Here is a 14,534-nt window from a genome sequence, read left to right as displayed (position 1 = left end):
AATTTGATTCATAAACAAACCAAAACAAGAATCAGTATCAGTCGACAAAATATTTATTTTTCTATTTGTTAATCTTTTTATTTGGACAGGAAATATTAGACACATTTTCCCGTAACTTATTATTATTATTATTATTATTTTTATCAGAAATGCATATATGTGTTTATATAGCGAATATATTGAGACCCTATGGATGCTTGTTTCTGCCACTAAAACATCAACAACCAAGGTTTGAGTCAGAAAGTCGAATTTGGAGATATTAACCAGTAATGCATTTTTCAGAAACACGTGGTCCACGTGGACCTGTAGTACATAATAAATTCCCGAGCATTAATTTTTGATTTCATCTATAGATTTTTCCTAAGCATTATGACGCTATCTAGTGGCACTAGGGTGAAAGCAACGTTGCGTGACGTCACTACGTAATGCGCTTGCGTAAAATGTCTACGGAAGTATTGGTGTACGATCCACAGCTTTAACTGCCGGGCACAACTGACAGCTCATAGTTGCTCTACTGGAATAATGTCTGGTGCCGCCGGTTTGTAATGCGGTCGAGATAAGAGTTCCCACACTATGGCAGCATTATGATTCTTCTTCGTAGAAAGCAGCGGACACCTGGTATACTCCACACCTGACTACAGTTTTCACAGAGCCAAAGGAAGATCAAAATGAGCTCTCAGGACATACTGCAGAGTGTGTCCACTCTAGCGTCCTATAATGTGTTGCTACAGGTAAACAAACACGGTAGTTGATGTGTGTTGAGCATTTGCAGCATTTTGTTTTATTTATTTATTCATTTATTTGTCCGGTTTTATGTCCTCAGGTAATGTTCCGTGTGCTCACCTTTCTTCTGAATGCCTTTACGCTGCGGTTTGTGTCCAAAGAGCTGATTGGGGTGGTCAATGTCAGGTAAAGTTTGCAGGAAAACAACACAATGGTTTTCGGGCTCCAGCCGCTATAACATGTGTCCTTACCTGTGTCTTTATTATGCAGGCTTACACTGCTGTATTCCACATTAGTGTTTCTGTCCAGAGAGGCTTTCCGGAGGGCCTGTCTGAGCGGGCAATCGGGCAAAAACCACAGCTGGAGACCAGTTATCAATCTCCTATGGATGACGTGAGTTGATTAGATGATAAAATAGGCATTCTGATTTTCAGTTTTTGATGCTCACATGTTATTTCTAATTTTTCAGGGTACCCCTTGGTGTGTTATGGGCAGTACTTCTGTCATATGTGTGGCTTTGGCTCCTAGAGGTCCCAGATGCTCACACTGTCCCTTACTACAGTCCTGCTGTGGTGCTGTTTGCCTTATCTGGGGTGCAGGAGCTCCTGGCGGAACCCTTGTGGGTCTTGGCTCAAGCTCACATGTTTATCCGATTGAAAGTGGTGGCTGAAAGCTTGGCAATGATCGCAAAGTGCAGCATAACTGTGGTGCTGGTGGTGTTTTCCCGTGAATGGGGCCTTTACATCTTTTCTGCTGCTCATGTAAGAAATCAGCTGAAGTATCAGCTGCTTTATTTCTGCAGATATTTGTTTGAACTTTTCACGACTTTGTGCTGTGTTCACTTTTTCTAGTTGGTGTACACAGGGATCCTGGTGCTATGCTATGCTGTTTACTTCATTCATTTCCTGGGTTCCAAAGAGGCAGCGAGGAATAGTTTCCCACTGCGCCGTGTTAGAGATTTGCTGCCCCGCAGACAGTATGGAGAGGTACTTGACCTTGCACGTCATTATGCATTACTCATCACTGATCCCATCAAAGTCACACTGAGTCATTGCATCTGAAATCACTGTGTGCCTTCTGCTCGACCATCTCCAAATTTGCATGCTAAATTTATGGTACAAAGTTTGGATGTATGTGATGATTGCTGTGAAATATTCGCACTGAAGATCAAATCATTCTCTCTCTCTCTCTCTCTCTCTCTCGATCTATCGATCTATCGATCTATCGATCTATCTATCGATCTATCTGATTTATGAAATTCCTAGTCGCAAAAATTAAGAAAATGGCATTACCATTCAACTTTCATGCTGGTAGAGCAAATATGACAATTTGTACCACAAAAACAATAGCAGACAGTCTAACCTGAATAGAAGAAAACTCTATTTTGTGCAAAGTTTACATTTTTGAGACCCACTTTTAAGGCATGCACTCTGCCCTGAAGGAATCAAATCATTCAGATTAGGTTTAAAATAAATGCAACAATGTATCATGTTCATGTATATTACAATATCATAGACAGCAGCCTTCGTTGCAGCAGTCAGCATGATGATTATCTGATCCCTGCTTGCCTGTGGAAGTTCTGGCGTTAAGGTTAGGTTTGGGTTACACTGCCTCAGATGCCTCAGGGAAACAACGGCCTGAAAGTGGGTGGATAGGCCATTAAAAAATCTAGAAAAGCATTTAGCATATAAAGCTAAAAATTTATATCCAAGCTTTGTGCTATAATGTTTTAGGTAAATTAGAGACAGTCAAGCAGAAAATGTTGTAAAAATCTGATTATTTGTGATTGTTAATTATATTTTGGTTACTATTCACGGGGGACATTCTTAACCTTTTTCTGTGTTTAAAGCCGTTAGTCGACAGGAATCTAGCGCGGCTCACTTGGAGCTTCTTCAAGCAATCCTTCCTGAAGCAGATCCTGACCGAGGGTGAGCGATACGTCATGACCTTTTTGAACGTCCTCAGCTTTGGAGATCAGGGTGTTTATGATATCGTCAATAATCTGGGCTCCATGGTGGCGCGCTTCATCTTCTTGCCAATTGAAGAAAGCTTCTACATATTCTTTGCCAAAGTGCTGGAGAGAGGGCGCAATGTCAAAAGTCAGAAACAGGTCTGAACTGTGGACGTTATCTCAAACAAATGTTTGTGAGTGGCTATGCTGGAATTGTTGATTTGACCTCTTTTTGCTGGTTTTTGTTATAGGACGAAGTTGCCATTGTCGCAGAGGTCCTGGAGTGCCTGCTGAAACTGGTGCTGGTGATTGGTCTGATTATCACAGTGTTTGGTTATGCATACTCTCACCTGGCTCTGGATATTTATGGTGGCTCTCTCCTTAGTAGTGGGTCAGGTATGTGAGCTAGAATCCGGTGACAGGAGACACCAGTATATGACATTTTGCTTTGCTGGGAATTTGTAAAATGTGTTTCTTTATTTTTTAGGGCCCAGTTTGCTGCAATGCTACAGCTGCTATGTCCTCCTGCTTGCTGTGAATGGTGTAACAGAGTGTTTTGTTTTTGCTGTCATGAGCCAAGAAGAGGTTGACAAGTGAGAATGCAGAAACACATATATATGTACATAGACACACAGTTATTTTATAGCGTGTAAACTGTCATTTAACACTGAGTTTATGTCCTCAGGTACAACTTCATCATGCTAGCCCTGTCTGTCTCCTTCCTCTTCCTGTCATACGTACTGACAAGTTGGGCTGGCAGTGTTGGCTTCATACTGGCAAACTGCCTCAATATGGGCCTCCGTATCTTACACAGCCTGCTTTACATACACCGGTACTTCCAGTTGAGTCGGTGGAAACCTCTGCGAGGCCTGTTGCCCTCCCCTCTCATACTGCTGGCGTTGGGCGTCAGTGGAGTTGTCACAGCAGTTTCTGAGGTTTGTTTTTTTCTCAAAACAGGAACTTTTAAGCTGCGCTTTTAGTAAACGTACTTATTATTATTTTTATTCTGTAGAAGTCTGTGATCCTAACTGGAGCATCTGTTTTCTTGTCTCCAGGCTTTTTTCTGCTGCGACAGCGGCTTGCTTCAGAGGCTCGTCCATATCGGCGTGGGGGCAATATGTCTGCTTGGTGTGGTTGTAGCTGTTCTTCTCACAGAGACTAAGCTTGTTCAGTTTGTGAGCACTCAGCTGCTGCCTCGATTCAGAAAGAAGCGCACTTAAATTAGACGTAAAACTGTTACACCTGACTCAAAGAAGTCGTGCGTTTCCGCTACAAACTGAGCCGGGGAACAACCTTTTCTTTCTAAGGACCTCACATGTGTCATGAGCGTGTGTGAATCTGTGAGTTTTATATAAAAAAAAAATGAATGAATTTAGTTGTGGGTTTAAAAAAAGTGGATGTATTTTAATAAAACTCTTTATTGTTTTACACAATGACCATGAACACTGTATTTATATCTGTGGTGTTTTTCCAGGAATTAAATGGAAAAAAAGTTTGGTTTTAAATACTACGTTTATGTGTTGCTCACCTACCTCTGTAGCTGTTTTGGTGAAACAGTTGTGCACAAACTAAGGCAGGCGCTCTCAGTGTTGACTGATTGGAGTAGAGTTGTATTTAAGAAGCAGTACAACATGTTTACTAAAATGAAATGAAATGCTTGACTTCTGCTACCTTACCTTGACCAAACATTTTGTTTATATTGTGAGAAGTAGTTACGTTCTTGAGCCTTGATTTGCACTAGTATTTTTTTTCCTTTTTTTAGAAAGAAAAGTTTGAGTCAACTCAGCTACTTTGTAATTGTTTCCCTGTCTGATAAGACAGCCATTTAGTTGCTTTTCTTGCCCCTAAACTAATTTCCACTGAATTTGGGGTCTCCGTGGGGTTGAATAATGATGTAATTATGGAAAATGAACCTATCCCATCAGCCCAGCAATTTTTTCACAAAGATGGATGGATGGGTGTGTGGGTGGGGTGACATTCTTTTACAGCAGGAAAAATTAAGTCTCCTCTTAAGAAAATCAAGTACTTATCTCTTGATTCACATCTTATAAACTTTGAGTTTAATTTGCATGGTTTGTTTATTGTCAGCGCTGTTAGAAAGCAGCTGCCCAACCACGCTTGCAAGATTCCTACACCTCCGATTTATTCGACAAAAAGTAATGCCACAAGTTGTAGAAGTGTTTCATTTTCTAAGGAAGAAGCAGACCCTGAGAAAAATAGGAGGGAGAGATCAAGAGGAGGAGTCAGTTCCCTCATTACGTCATTTTTTATGTGTTAGGAACAGAGTTATTGCCCACTGGAGACTGACTCACTGTTAGGTTGTGTATATATATGAGAGTGTGTGTTGGGTTCGGCCTGTTGGAGAAAGAGAGCCCGCTGAAAGAAAGAGAATTTATTCCAGGCCATCTTCAGCTACTCAACAATCATGTCTCAAGTAAGAGCAGTGTTTGAGCTTTCAAAGCAGGGCATAATTGTTGCAGACACGGGGACTGTCAGTAACCTCTGTGTTTTACTTTCCCTTTACTGCCTTTCAGCCTAATCAGGAAGATGAGCAAATGCAGCGTCCTGAAGTGAGAGAAGAAGACCTGAATGAAGCAAAGAACAAGCTGGGTGCTGCCGGGCCTCCCAAGAGCAAGACAATGGAAGTAATGGAGGAGTGCGGTAAGGACACTAAACCAGCAGATGAGAGCGAATGAAACTATTCTGCTTTCTGTATTTGGTTAAGCTAAGACCACACTGCAGCCGTGAGTAAATGCGAGGGGCGTTTCTCATGATGCTCAAGTTTCCATTCCATATACAGAGAAGAAGAAAAAAATGAAAGGGGTTGTAATGATGGGAGATTCCTGTCACAGTGTTCCCTCTGACACGGAGCGGGACACCATGTACTTACAGAGCAAATATTTGTCTTACATAATCCTCTTTACTGCTGCATTTACAGTGAGATATCCTACTGCTGTTTCCTGTTCTTCACAGAGAAAATGGGTAAAGTTGCACCCTCTGTGTTCAGCAGAGCGAGGTCAGGAGCAGAGACTGCTTTCAACACTCGCTCAGGCCAGCCAATCAGGAAATAGGAGAAAACCTGACCGTGGCTGAATCACACCTGCTCCATGTTCATGTGTTTGGATCAGCTGTTTTCTTGTCTTACTTCAACCTGAGGAAAATCTTGTTTAAAGCCCATTTTTTCTGTATTTCGTTATGACAAAATTTTACACTAGATTTATATTGATAGTTCCTTGAATTTTAAGAAAGGTGCCTAACTGATGAACTCAGTTTCAGTGTTTAAAACATATTTGTTGATCTGTCTGATACGACTTTTTGTTACACCGGAAGTTTCAGAGTGGGAGTATAAAGTAGTGTATGCAGTACACTTCAGAAAAACCTTAATAACAATAATAATAATGAACAGAAAGACAGATTTATTCAGCAACGATTACGAAATTACTTTGCAATAAAATCTCTTGAAATGATGCAAATTGTCTCTTCTTGCCTGTCTGTTATTACAGTGAGATGCTTGTAAACTTTACTACTAAAATCCAAAAATAAGAGGCAAAACTAAGAAAATTTTTCCTTTTTTTATTTCAAAACTTTCCATTGACAAATGGAACAAATAAAAATTCATCTGAACAAAACTACTACAGAAAGCAGAGGCAGGGACACCGGAGTGAGTTACAGTGAAGGGCAAAGATGATAAAATGCAATGAACGTTAGAGTGAAACTAGGATGGACAAATACAATGATCACAAGTTTTATTTCATAAACTTGTGATCCTGATCTTGGAGGATTTTTGCTGAAGACTTGGCGTCATAGAACAGCTCATTGATCTCTTCTACCTGCTCCCTCTCCACTGTTTCTTTTCCCTGAACGCGGCCCAACAGACTTGCTGGCGTCAGCAGCTGTACAGCGTATCTGAGACAAAACAGGAAATAGGAAAGACTCAGTACACCCACACACACATATTTATAGTAAACCTGTTTATAGCAGAAGATAGTTTAATGGGTGCAAATTCTACAAGAGCTTTACTACAGTATACAGTCTTTTATCTGTAACTTTATACATGTTGGTCTCAGTGACGTAGCTGAGCTATTCTAATCCCTTTGAACAAAGTTTTTTTTTTAAGCATCTGGCAACAGTTATGGCTAAACAAATTTATTACGGTACGTCAAAAATAGAAAGATTTTGTTGAGCAAACCGTAACTGAGTTGAGGCATTTCATTATAACACACCCACACCCAGAGTGTTTGGCCGTACCTGAGGGTGGTCTTGGTGCCAATCTCTGCCAGGTGTGTAAGAGCCTCCTCGCTGATGCTGATTCCTTCGGTCTGAGCCCGAATCTTGATGATCTGCAGACCACAGCCTCGTTAGTGACGCATGCACAGACAGTTTGATGTCGCACATCACATAATCCACAGAAATTGATTTTCAGACTTACCTGCTTCATCTCCTGTGGTGTGTACAACATGGTGCGAATGATCATGACTCTGTCCAGCAAGTCCAGAGGAATGCCGTGTGGAGAACTGATGTCCTCTGTCCCCCTGGTCAACAAAAACTACTTAAATCCTGAAACTGTTTTGTTTTACCTTAAAAATAAACAAAAACAAAATGTGCTTCTCTCCATAAAGCACTTCTCACCTGATTAAACAGTTTCCCCTGTTAGAAGCGAATACGACAATGGGGGCGATGCTGCTTTCCAGTGCTCGATGGAGGTACGTGAAGCATTCAATGTCCAGCATGTGCACCTCATCCACGAACAGCACGCCGGGTACGAGCTCAGCTATACCTTGGTCTATGTAGCGGTTCACCACCTTGTTGATCTCAGCACGCAATTTATCTGCAGCGAGAAATTGGCAGTGGGTCAAGAACTGAAGACAACTTGAGAGATTTAGTCTGAGTTAGCTGTTACACCGTCTCTACCAGTGATTTCTGTCTTTTTGGGCTTCATCAGTTGTCCCATCATGGAGAGAATGTCCTGGCCTCCCTGAGATGAAACAATGAACCGTTTATAAAGAGTGCCAATATAAAAACAATCAACTTTAGGATGTATACAGATGTGTTTATTCCAAACCGATGCTACTTTATTATTGCAGTTATGTACCTGGGGGCGAGCATTTGCAACATCCAGGTCATGCAGTGTGACATCTTGGACAATCTCCTTCTTTTTGTGGACATCACCTTTGGGCAGCGGAACATACTCTTCTGCCTCCAGGTCAAACTCTGTTGCAAAGGTGTCACAGCGGCCTTGTCTCTGCAAAGGCACAGTAATAGAAAAGATTAATGTCTCACATTGCTGCAGTCAACAATGAAGGGAAAGGTACCACACTGCAGGAGGGAGAGCAGATGTATGACTGAACTCAGTGCCAGCCCACTGCAGGAACAAGGGCATGTGGCTGAAGGATGAAAGAGGTTCAGAAGGAAAGTCATGAGGTGGCTGTCAACAGTAACAAATGTGTCGCCCAGCCCTCCTCCTTTACCCTCTGACTAGAGCCGACCTGTGCTTCTGGCCCACCTGCACTGATTAAAAGAACCGCTCCTGCAGCCTTTCAGCACAGGCCGCAAGCCCCACTGTTGGTAAAGAGGCACTGTGGGAGATGGAGAGATAAATGGAACATGAAGAGCCGCAGGAATGAGAGGCTCATTCCAGAGTACAACACAAATGCAGCAGGGTGGAGAGAGATGAAAGCATGCCACCATGAAGGGTTGAAGAGGACAAGCAAGATGGAAAAACCATCAACTTTGACCCGACTAAGACGTTTTTTGGAAAAAACATTTTTCATCTGTAAACTATACACAATCTGGTAAATGAACAATCAGCCATGATCAGTTTCTCACTTTTGCCAAAAACCAAAATGTGCTGCAAATGTAACATAAAAGCATAAAAGTAAAATAGTTTACCTTCACGGCTCCGCTGTTAGCTTCAATGTAGATGACGTCTCCCACCTCCACACGCTCTTTCTGAAGACTCTCGTAAATACTGGGATCCAGCTAAGGAAACACAACAACTTTAAATGTTTTAAAGCAAAACGCTGGCCTAGCTTTGGCTGTCAGCATTATAGGGTTTTTTTTTTTTTTGGCCTTTTTCAGCTTTATTGACAGACACAGTGAAGAAAGAACAGGAAAGCTGAGGGGAAAGATATCGGACTCAAGCCCGGGCCGGCAGCTCTCAGCCATACACTGAGCTAAACCTGCACCCTGCCATTAGCATTATTACATCAGACTATACTTGAAATCTAATTTCCCTCAGCAGCATTAACCTGTTTACTAAAACTATAAATCACAGTTAGAAAATAAAAACAACTGAAAGCTAAATTTGAACAGAAGTCATTAACATATTGATAATATGTAACTGTTGGTGCTTTAACATTGGTCCTTATTTGCATTACTATATGGCTTGTTCACACAACATAACTGAGTTTCCAACAGAAGGAAAACTACAAACACAAACTAAGAAAGATTAAAACTCTCAGTCTGACCTTGAGCTGCTTTGTGCCTTTGGCAGTCTTCAGACCGATGATGACGTGGCTGATGGTTTTGCCGTAGCCGCCCATGGGATTCTCGGTCTCGCATGGGGTCAGCTCTGTCACCTCCCCTTCATACACCTCCTTTGTTTCTTTGATGCGCAATCCTGAATATGGCGCAGCATTACAGTTACACATTTACACACATACAATCTTATGCACAACCTAATCTGGTCTTTATATTCCTACATGAGCTAAGCCGCAGCATCCATTGGATCACCGAGCAACGTATTTTATTACAGAAAAGAAACATGTGTCCTGTGAAATGACTGGACATTGTTCAGTGTAACACGATCATGCTCTTGTTCCTGTTACATGCAGCACACAGGTGTCTAATCCTCGGTGCTGTGGGGCACAGAGCAGCTCTAAAGGCGGGGACTGTCCATCAGGGTGCTGTTAGTGACAAGGTGATGACAACGTTCAAATGAAACCTGGTCTCTCTGAAGAATCTGCTCAAGGGGTGGAGTGAATGTGCTAATGACCACGTCTCCCTCCACCTTGGCTCCATTTGCTGCCCACTCAACAGGTAGCATCAGCAGTCTCAGATCCCCTTTCTGCTATTCCTTCTCACCACCTTTATAAATCTGCTTTACAGTGTTACCTTTCAGCTCATGACAACTGTGTGTGCAAGAGTTTCTTTCTCACTGCTAGTATGACCTGATCTTTTCCCACCAGTACAATAGAAGACACGCATAAAAATATTATTTTTAAAAAGACAAAATGCTTTAGGTGTATATCAATATTAAATCTAATTAAATCATTAGGCCAGTTTCTTATTTTCTTACCAATTAAGCCTTTGGTAATAGTAAGCTCATTTTCACTTCTACAAACTAAATGCCCAACAGGTCACAACCCATCGAGTAAACCTGGAGAACAGAAAACTAAAATCTGGGTTAAAAATCTATCCAACACTTACCAATCGCCCTCCTGAAATTCTCCATCAATACTTCTGTCTTCTTGATTTCTGATGAGTAGACCTCACTGCCGACCATGGGGCAGAATGGTACCTTGTTTCCCAGCTCCTGTGCCATAGCCAGGGCGAGGGCAGTCTGAAGGTGCGCAGGCAGGAAGAAATAAAGAGGCATGGTTAACAAACGCTGCAGAGATATCTGCTATATTAAATTAAACCTTACTGCTGAACACCGCACACTTACCTTTCCTGTTCCAGGTGGCCCTGCCAGTAAAACGGCCCTCCCTGCCATCTTTTTTGAGCGGATCAGCTCAACGATGATACCACAAGCCTGGAGAATAAGACAAATTAGACTATTATGCACACGCGCAAGGTTTAAATGCAATACAACTAACTAGCAAAACCCCCACTCCTGAACCCAGGCGTTATACAACCCTGTTGGAGAACTGTAAAGCACACGAGGCAACGCATCTGTTGTGACTAAAGTCACACTCTGATACAAACGTCAGTTCCTTTAATGTGGCTGACAAAAACAATTCAATTCAAAGCCCACCGAGTGAAACAAGAATTTAGCAATTCACATCCGATTTAGTAGAGTGTTTAAAAGTTTAACAGCATACAACTGTCAAAAAGTACAATAATGTCATAAAATAAGATATACATGAATCTAAAATAAGGTATTAGCTCTTTTACTCTGTGTTCTTGGGGACGGGGGGGCTTTCTCTCATTAGTAGAAGGCAAAAAGAGTTCCGATGGTGTTATATCTCATGGATGAGGTAGATCTGCTGTGTGTTCATGTGTGTTTTTGTGCATCTGCGTGTTTAAGTGTGCTAGTGTATCAGTGAGTGAGTCTGTCTGTAATCCCTTTAAGGGTGTGGCATTGCTGCAATGAAGAAAAGCGAGCAGATCGACATTCTGAATGTCACCCTGAGCGCTGATGTAAACAAGATGTTATGATCATATAGATGCTATTAATAATGAAGTGTCCACCCTAACAGCACCAAGTCAGTGGTTTAGAGTTTTACTGGCACGTGGACATTTTTTTTTAGGCCTGAAGAAAAAACTTTTATATGTTTTTTATTAGAAAACACGATTTTATTAATAAACCATTTTATGTTATTAAAAATCAGAAAAATACTGTTACGAAAGCCTTGAAATAAATGGCCTAATATACACCATGCTCACCTTTAGATTCACCCCTGCTTGCTGCAGGTTTGTGATTGTGATTGAAAGTGCTGCTGTTGTGTTATGAGTTTTTTGTTTAAAAACTGGGGGCTGTGTGGATTTAATGACTTAGTTTTTTTCTATTGCATCTCTATTTTTAGTCGCAAATATGAGTGAGATGCTGGGTGATGACTGAGAACAACAGAGCTGTGGGTTAAACAAAGCATAGAAGCAAAAACAATTTGCCCCAAGGATTTTTTGCTCTTTACAATCGAGTTATGCAAGTTATTCTGAATCGTAGCAGCACTACAAGCTGTGTCAATGTAGTTATAATCTGTGCAATCCTCTGTAGCCACTCACATTAACTGTCAGAGAAATAATAATGCATTGTATATTTGTATCAGAATAGCAAATAACAGCTTGCACAATTACTTAAGAAATGCTAATTGTTCTCGTTCCCATCCTGTGATCCCGCTTTTATCATCTACAAAATAATGCTCGCCTCAGTAAAATTCCGTCCAAATCGGAAATGGAAACAACTGGACTACTGCAATTCACTGTACATTGGCTTCAATAGGTCATTTGTTGGATCGCTTACAAATAGTCCAACCAGCAGCTGCGAGGCTACCTCCAAGTGTTCTGATGTGACACCCTATTTGACGTCTTCACCCTGGATCCCCATAAGTTCAGACTAAGATCTTTGCAATCATTTTCAGAGCTCTGCATGATCAAATGCCTGCTTTCATTAGTAAACGATTGCATCCATATACAGCAGGCAGGTGATTGAGATCTTCTGGCCAAAACCTCATTGTTCTACTCCGAAGACCGAAAATGAAAGGAAATCATGCATTAGGGATTGAGAATGTACTGTACTACTATTACATTTAAAATCCGTGGACTCCAATGAAACTTTAAAGGAGCTTATTTGCATAGACTTGCTTTTTCCTAGTGGAAATTATTGTTGTGTTTTTATATCAGCATTGTTCTTTGTTGATTGTTGTGGTAAAACGTTTCATCTAGAAATGTGCTATATAAATATGTTTTACCTTCATTCTTTACAAAAACATCAGCACTGGGTGCAGCGCATGTAGCAGAGTACACATCAGAGGTGGGCAGGGTCAATGTAGGAATTTTAAGAATATTAAGAAAATAATTTCTAATATCTGATTTTTTTTATCTGTCAGAAATGTAAAACATAAACAGATTTCCCTAACATTTGTTACTATAGTAATTCATTAATGCTCTGGTTGTTGCTTCTGTGGCGTTCCAAATAACAGGGAAGTTGCAGAGTGCCCTCTGATGGACAAACTATGCAGTGTCAATACGTCGTTCTCTAGTCTCCTCTTTATATTTTCCCTATTTTCACTGTTAAGGCAGTATAAATGCCAATACTAACAGACCACTAAACAGCTATTAACTGTTGATAAACCTACCCTGCTGATAAATGAATCAGGCTCTAGTCTACGGGTGTCAAACATATGGCCTGGGGGCCAAAATAAACCAAGCAAAGACTCCAATCCAGCCCATTGGATAACTTTGGAAAATGTGCAAGGTGGAATAAATTATTATTTTTTTAACTGTATTTTCATAGGTTTTACAGCTTTTTCCTGCTGCTAAAGACATCCCTATTCATATTACACCAAAGCAACAGATAAGCAATTAAATGACAGAAAATTTCCAGGTTTTTTTTCCTCCACTATTTTCTAAAAAGGCTGCTTTTTTCACAGCGATTCCCAATTAAATATAATTTTTGTGACTTAAAAAAAAAATGCTGTTTCATAGGCCAGTCTGAACAGGGAACTACCAGAACCTTTTCAGCAATTTTAGACATTAATTTCTTTCAGTTTAAGACTAAAGAATCATGTTGAGTTCTTTTACTATTTACTACAGTAAAATGTCTATATCATGTAGAAAAACTGAGACATGCTGTTTAAATTGCACGTCTTTATCTTATGTTAAGATATCTCATCAGAGATTAAATGTGCAGTTATACACTGACGGAAAAGAGTTTCACTGGTCAAGCCCACTTAAGATCAAAGATGGATGTATGTGGCCCACAACATAAAATGAGTTTGACATCCCTGCTCTAGTCTTTACCATAACTTTGCTATTTAGTTTGTGAAAAGCTTTGCTGGGTTAACAATGAACCTGCAATGTTTAATTTTCAATAAAACTCACACTAACTTGCAAATATATCAGTTTGTACATTCAAATAAATATTACTTACCAATGTCAGTGGCCACTGATCATTGAATTGGTGTGTTACATGAGTTTTGTGGGTGTACATTTTTTAAATATAGTGTGACACCCTGAAAGACTTTACACCACTTTTTTTTTATTAGTAATGATGTTTTGTTTTGTTTTTAATTACCAGCACAAAATGGGAATAAATAGCAAATAAAAAGATAAATACAAAAAATTGACAATGGCCAACAAGAAAAATTTGTATGCCATTAAAATTTGTATCAGCTCCCATAATTCACTGCTGTTCGGGATCATTTAATTTTCCACTTAAGAAAAGGGATATATTAAACCACATTTGAATGTTAAAATGGCTTTAAATAAATGTAGTTCATCTGGTTGCCCTTATTGTACCTGTACCCAACAGCAGATCCGTTTTTTCTCAACTAGATCCATCAACAACTGATACCTCCCTGCTTTCCGTTAGAAAACAGTTATTATAAATTCACAATTCATACTTTTAATCCAGATTAAGTTAAACTATAGGGATGTATATACCGTCTTCTTATAAGTCAGCGTCTCTCTGTCACAAATCGGACCCGCAAACGACAGCGACCCCACTCAATGCTAATAGGATTAGCTTGTACTGTAGTGCCTGTAAAGCGCTCAATTGTCCTCGTAAATATTCCCTTCTTACATAATATTCCCCCAAAAGAAAAAAGAAAGCAAATGACGTGAAACACGAATATTACCTCTCTTGCAGCTTCCTGGCCCACGAGTCCACATGCTGTCTGTTTAGCATTACCGGCCTCGTCTAGCCCCAGTCCTTTGACGTGACTGTGTGAAGCGATCCTCTGCGTTTTTGTTGTGCTTTTTACCTCCTCGATCTTCATAGTTGCGTTATTTGTGAAAATGTATAGTGTAAAGTCTGCCAGATGTGTTAAATACACATATAATCTCTGATACGAAATACCGCCTCAATCGGCGCCTAAACTCAAAACACAGGAAAATTTGTTTCCATGTGGGTTACTAGGGAAAATAAGCGGAAGTGATACCTTTAAGTACCGCCCATCTAACAACTGTGGTAAACTAT

At 40.4% G+C, this 14,534-nt stretch overlaps 3 protein-coding genes across 3 annotated transcripts; 2 read left to right on the top strand and 1 right to left on the bottom strand.

Moving 5' to 3' along the window:
* Positions 1-425: 425 nt before the first annotated feature.
* On the top strand, positions 426-4,582 carry rft1 (RFT1 homolog). The gene is made up of 10 exons (XM_005943942.3): positions 426-731; positions 824-909; positions 994-1,116; positions 1,193-1,484; positions 1,575-1,709; positions 2,573-2,833; positions 2,926-3,070; positions 3,162-3,267; positions 3,360-3,609; positions 3,730-4,582. Exons 1-10 carry the CDS (start codon positions 669-671, stop codon positions 3,892-3,894), a joined length of 1,626 nt encoding a protein of 541 aa, XP_005944004.1. The 5' UTR covers positions 426-668; the 3' UTR covers positions 3,895-4,582.
* A 380-nt stretch (positions 4,583-4,962) lies between these two features.
* mustn1a (musculoskeletal, embryonic nuclear protein 1a) lies at positions 4,963-6,141 on the top strand. Its single transcript, XM_005943941.3, has 3 exons — positions 4,963-5,108; positions 5,209-5,335; positions 5,648-6,141. Exons 1-3 carry the CDS (start codon positions 5,100-5,102, stop codon positions 5,743-5,745), a joined length of 234 nt encoding a protein of 77 aa, XP_005944003.1. The 5' UTR covers positions 4,963-5,099; the 3' UTR covers positions 5,746-6,141.
* Positions 6,142-6,227: 86 nt separating this feature from the next.
* ruvbl1 (RuvB-like AAA ATPase 1) lies at positions 6,228-14,499 on the bottom strand. Its single transcript, XM_005943937.2, has 11 exons — positions 14,194-14,499; positions 10,341-10,427; positions 10,103-10,235; positions 9,142-9,293; positions 8,564-8,653; positions 7,767-7,916; positions 7,586-7,649; positions 7,304-7,502; positions 7,104-7,206; positions 6,923-7,014; positions 6,228-6,580 (listed from the first exon to the last, which is right to left on the bottom strand). The coding sequence occupies exons 1-11, from the start codon at positions 14,332-14,334 to the stop codon at positions 6,421-6,423; spliced, it is 1,371 nt and encodes a 456-aa protein (XP_005943999.1). The 5' UTR covers positions 14,335-14,499; the 3' UTR covers positions 6,228-6,420.
* Positions 14,500-14,534: the final 35 nt, after the last annotated feature.

Source organism: Haplochromis burtoni, unplaced genomic scaffold, assembly GCF_018398535.1.
Source record: "Haplochromis burtoni strain Fernald_Lab_line unplaced genomic scaffold, NCSU_Asbu1 Contig_177, whole genome shotgun sequence".
Taxonomy (NCBI): domain Eukaryota; kingdom Metazoa; phylum Chordata; class Actinopteri; order Cichliformes; family Cichlidae; genus Haplochromis; species Haplochromis burtoni.
Note: the sequence above shows the minus strand (reverse complement) of the source record. Positions and strands in the feature narration are given on the sequence as shown.

Bases quoted from the DNA above. Each gene is read 5' to 3' on its own strand.
- rft1 (XM_005943942.3), top strand. From the start codon at position 669: ATGAGCTCTCAGGACATACTGCAGAGTGTGTCCACTCTAGCGTCCTAT. The intron at 732-823 runs GTAAACAAACAC...TTATGTCCTCAG, and splicing joins CCTATAATGTGTTGCTACAG to GTAATGTTCCGTGTGCTCAC. The intron at 3,610-3,729 runs GTTTGTTTTTTT...TCTTGTCTCCAG, and splicing joins TTGTCACAGCAGTTTCTGAG to GCTTTTTTCTGCTGCGACAG.
- mustn1a (XM_005943941.3), top strand. The intron at 5,336-5,647 runs GTAAGGACACTA...TGTTCTTCACAG, and splicing joins GGAAGTAATGGAGGAGTGCG to AGAAAATGGGTAAAGTTGCA.
- ruvbl1 (XM_005943937.2), bottom strand. From the start codon at position 14,334: ATGAAGATCGAGGAGGTAAAAAGCACAACAAAAACGCAGAGGATCGCT. The intron at 10,428-14,193 runs GTAATATTCGTG...CTTATTCTCCAG, and splicing joins GCCAGGAAGCTGCAAGAGAG to GCTTGTGGTATCATCGTTGA. The intron at 9,294-10,102 runs GTAAGTGTTGGA...CGCCATATTCAG, and splicing joins GAATTTCAGGAGGGCGATTG to GATTGCGCATCAAAGAAACA.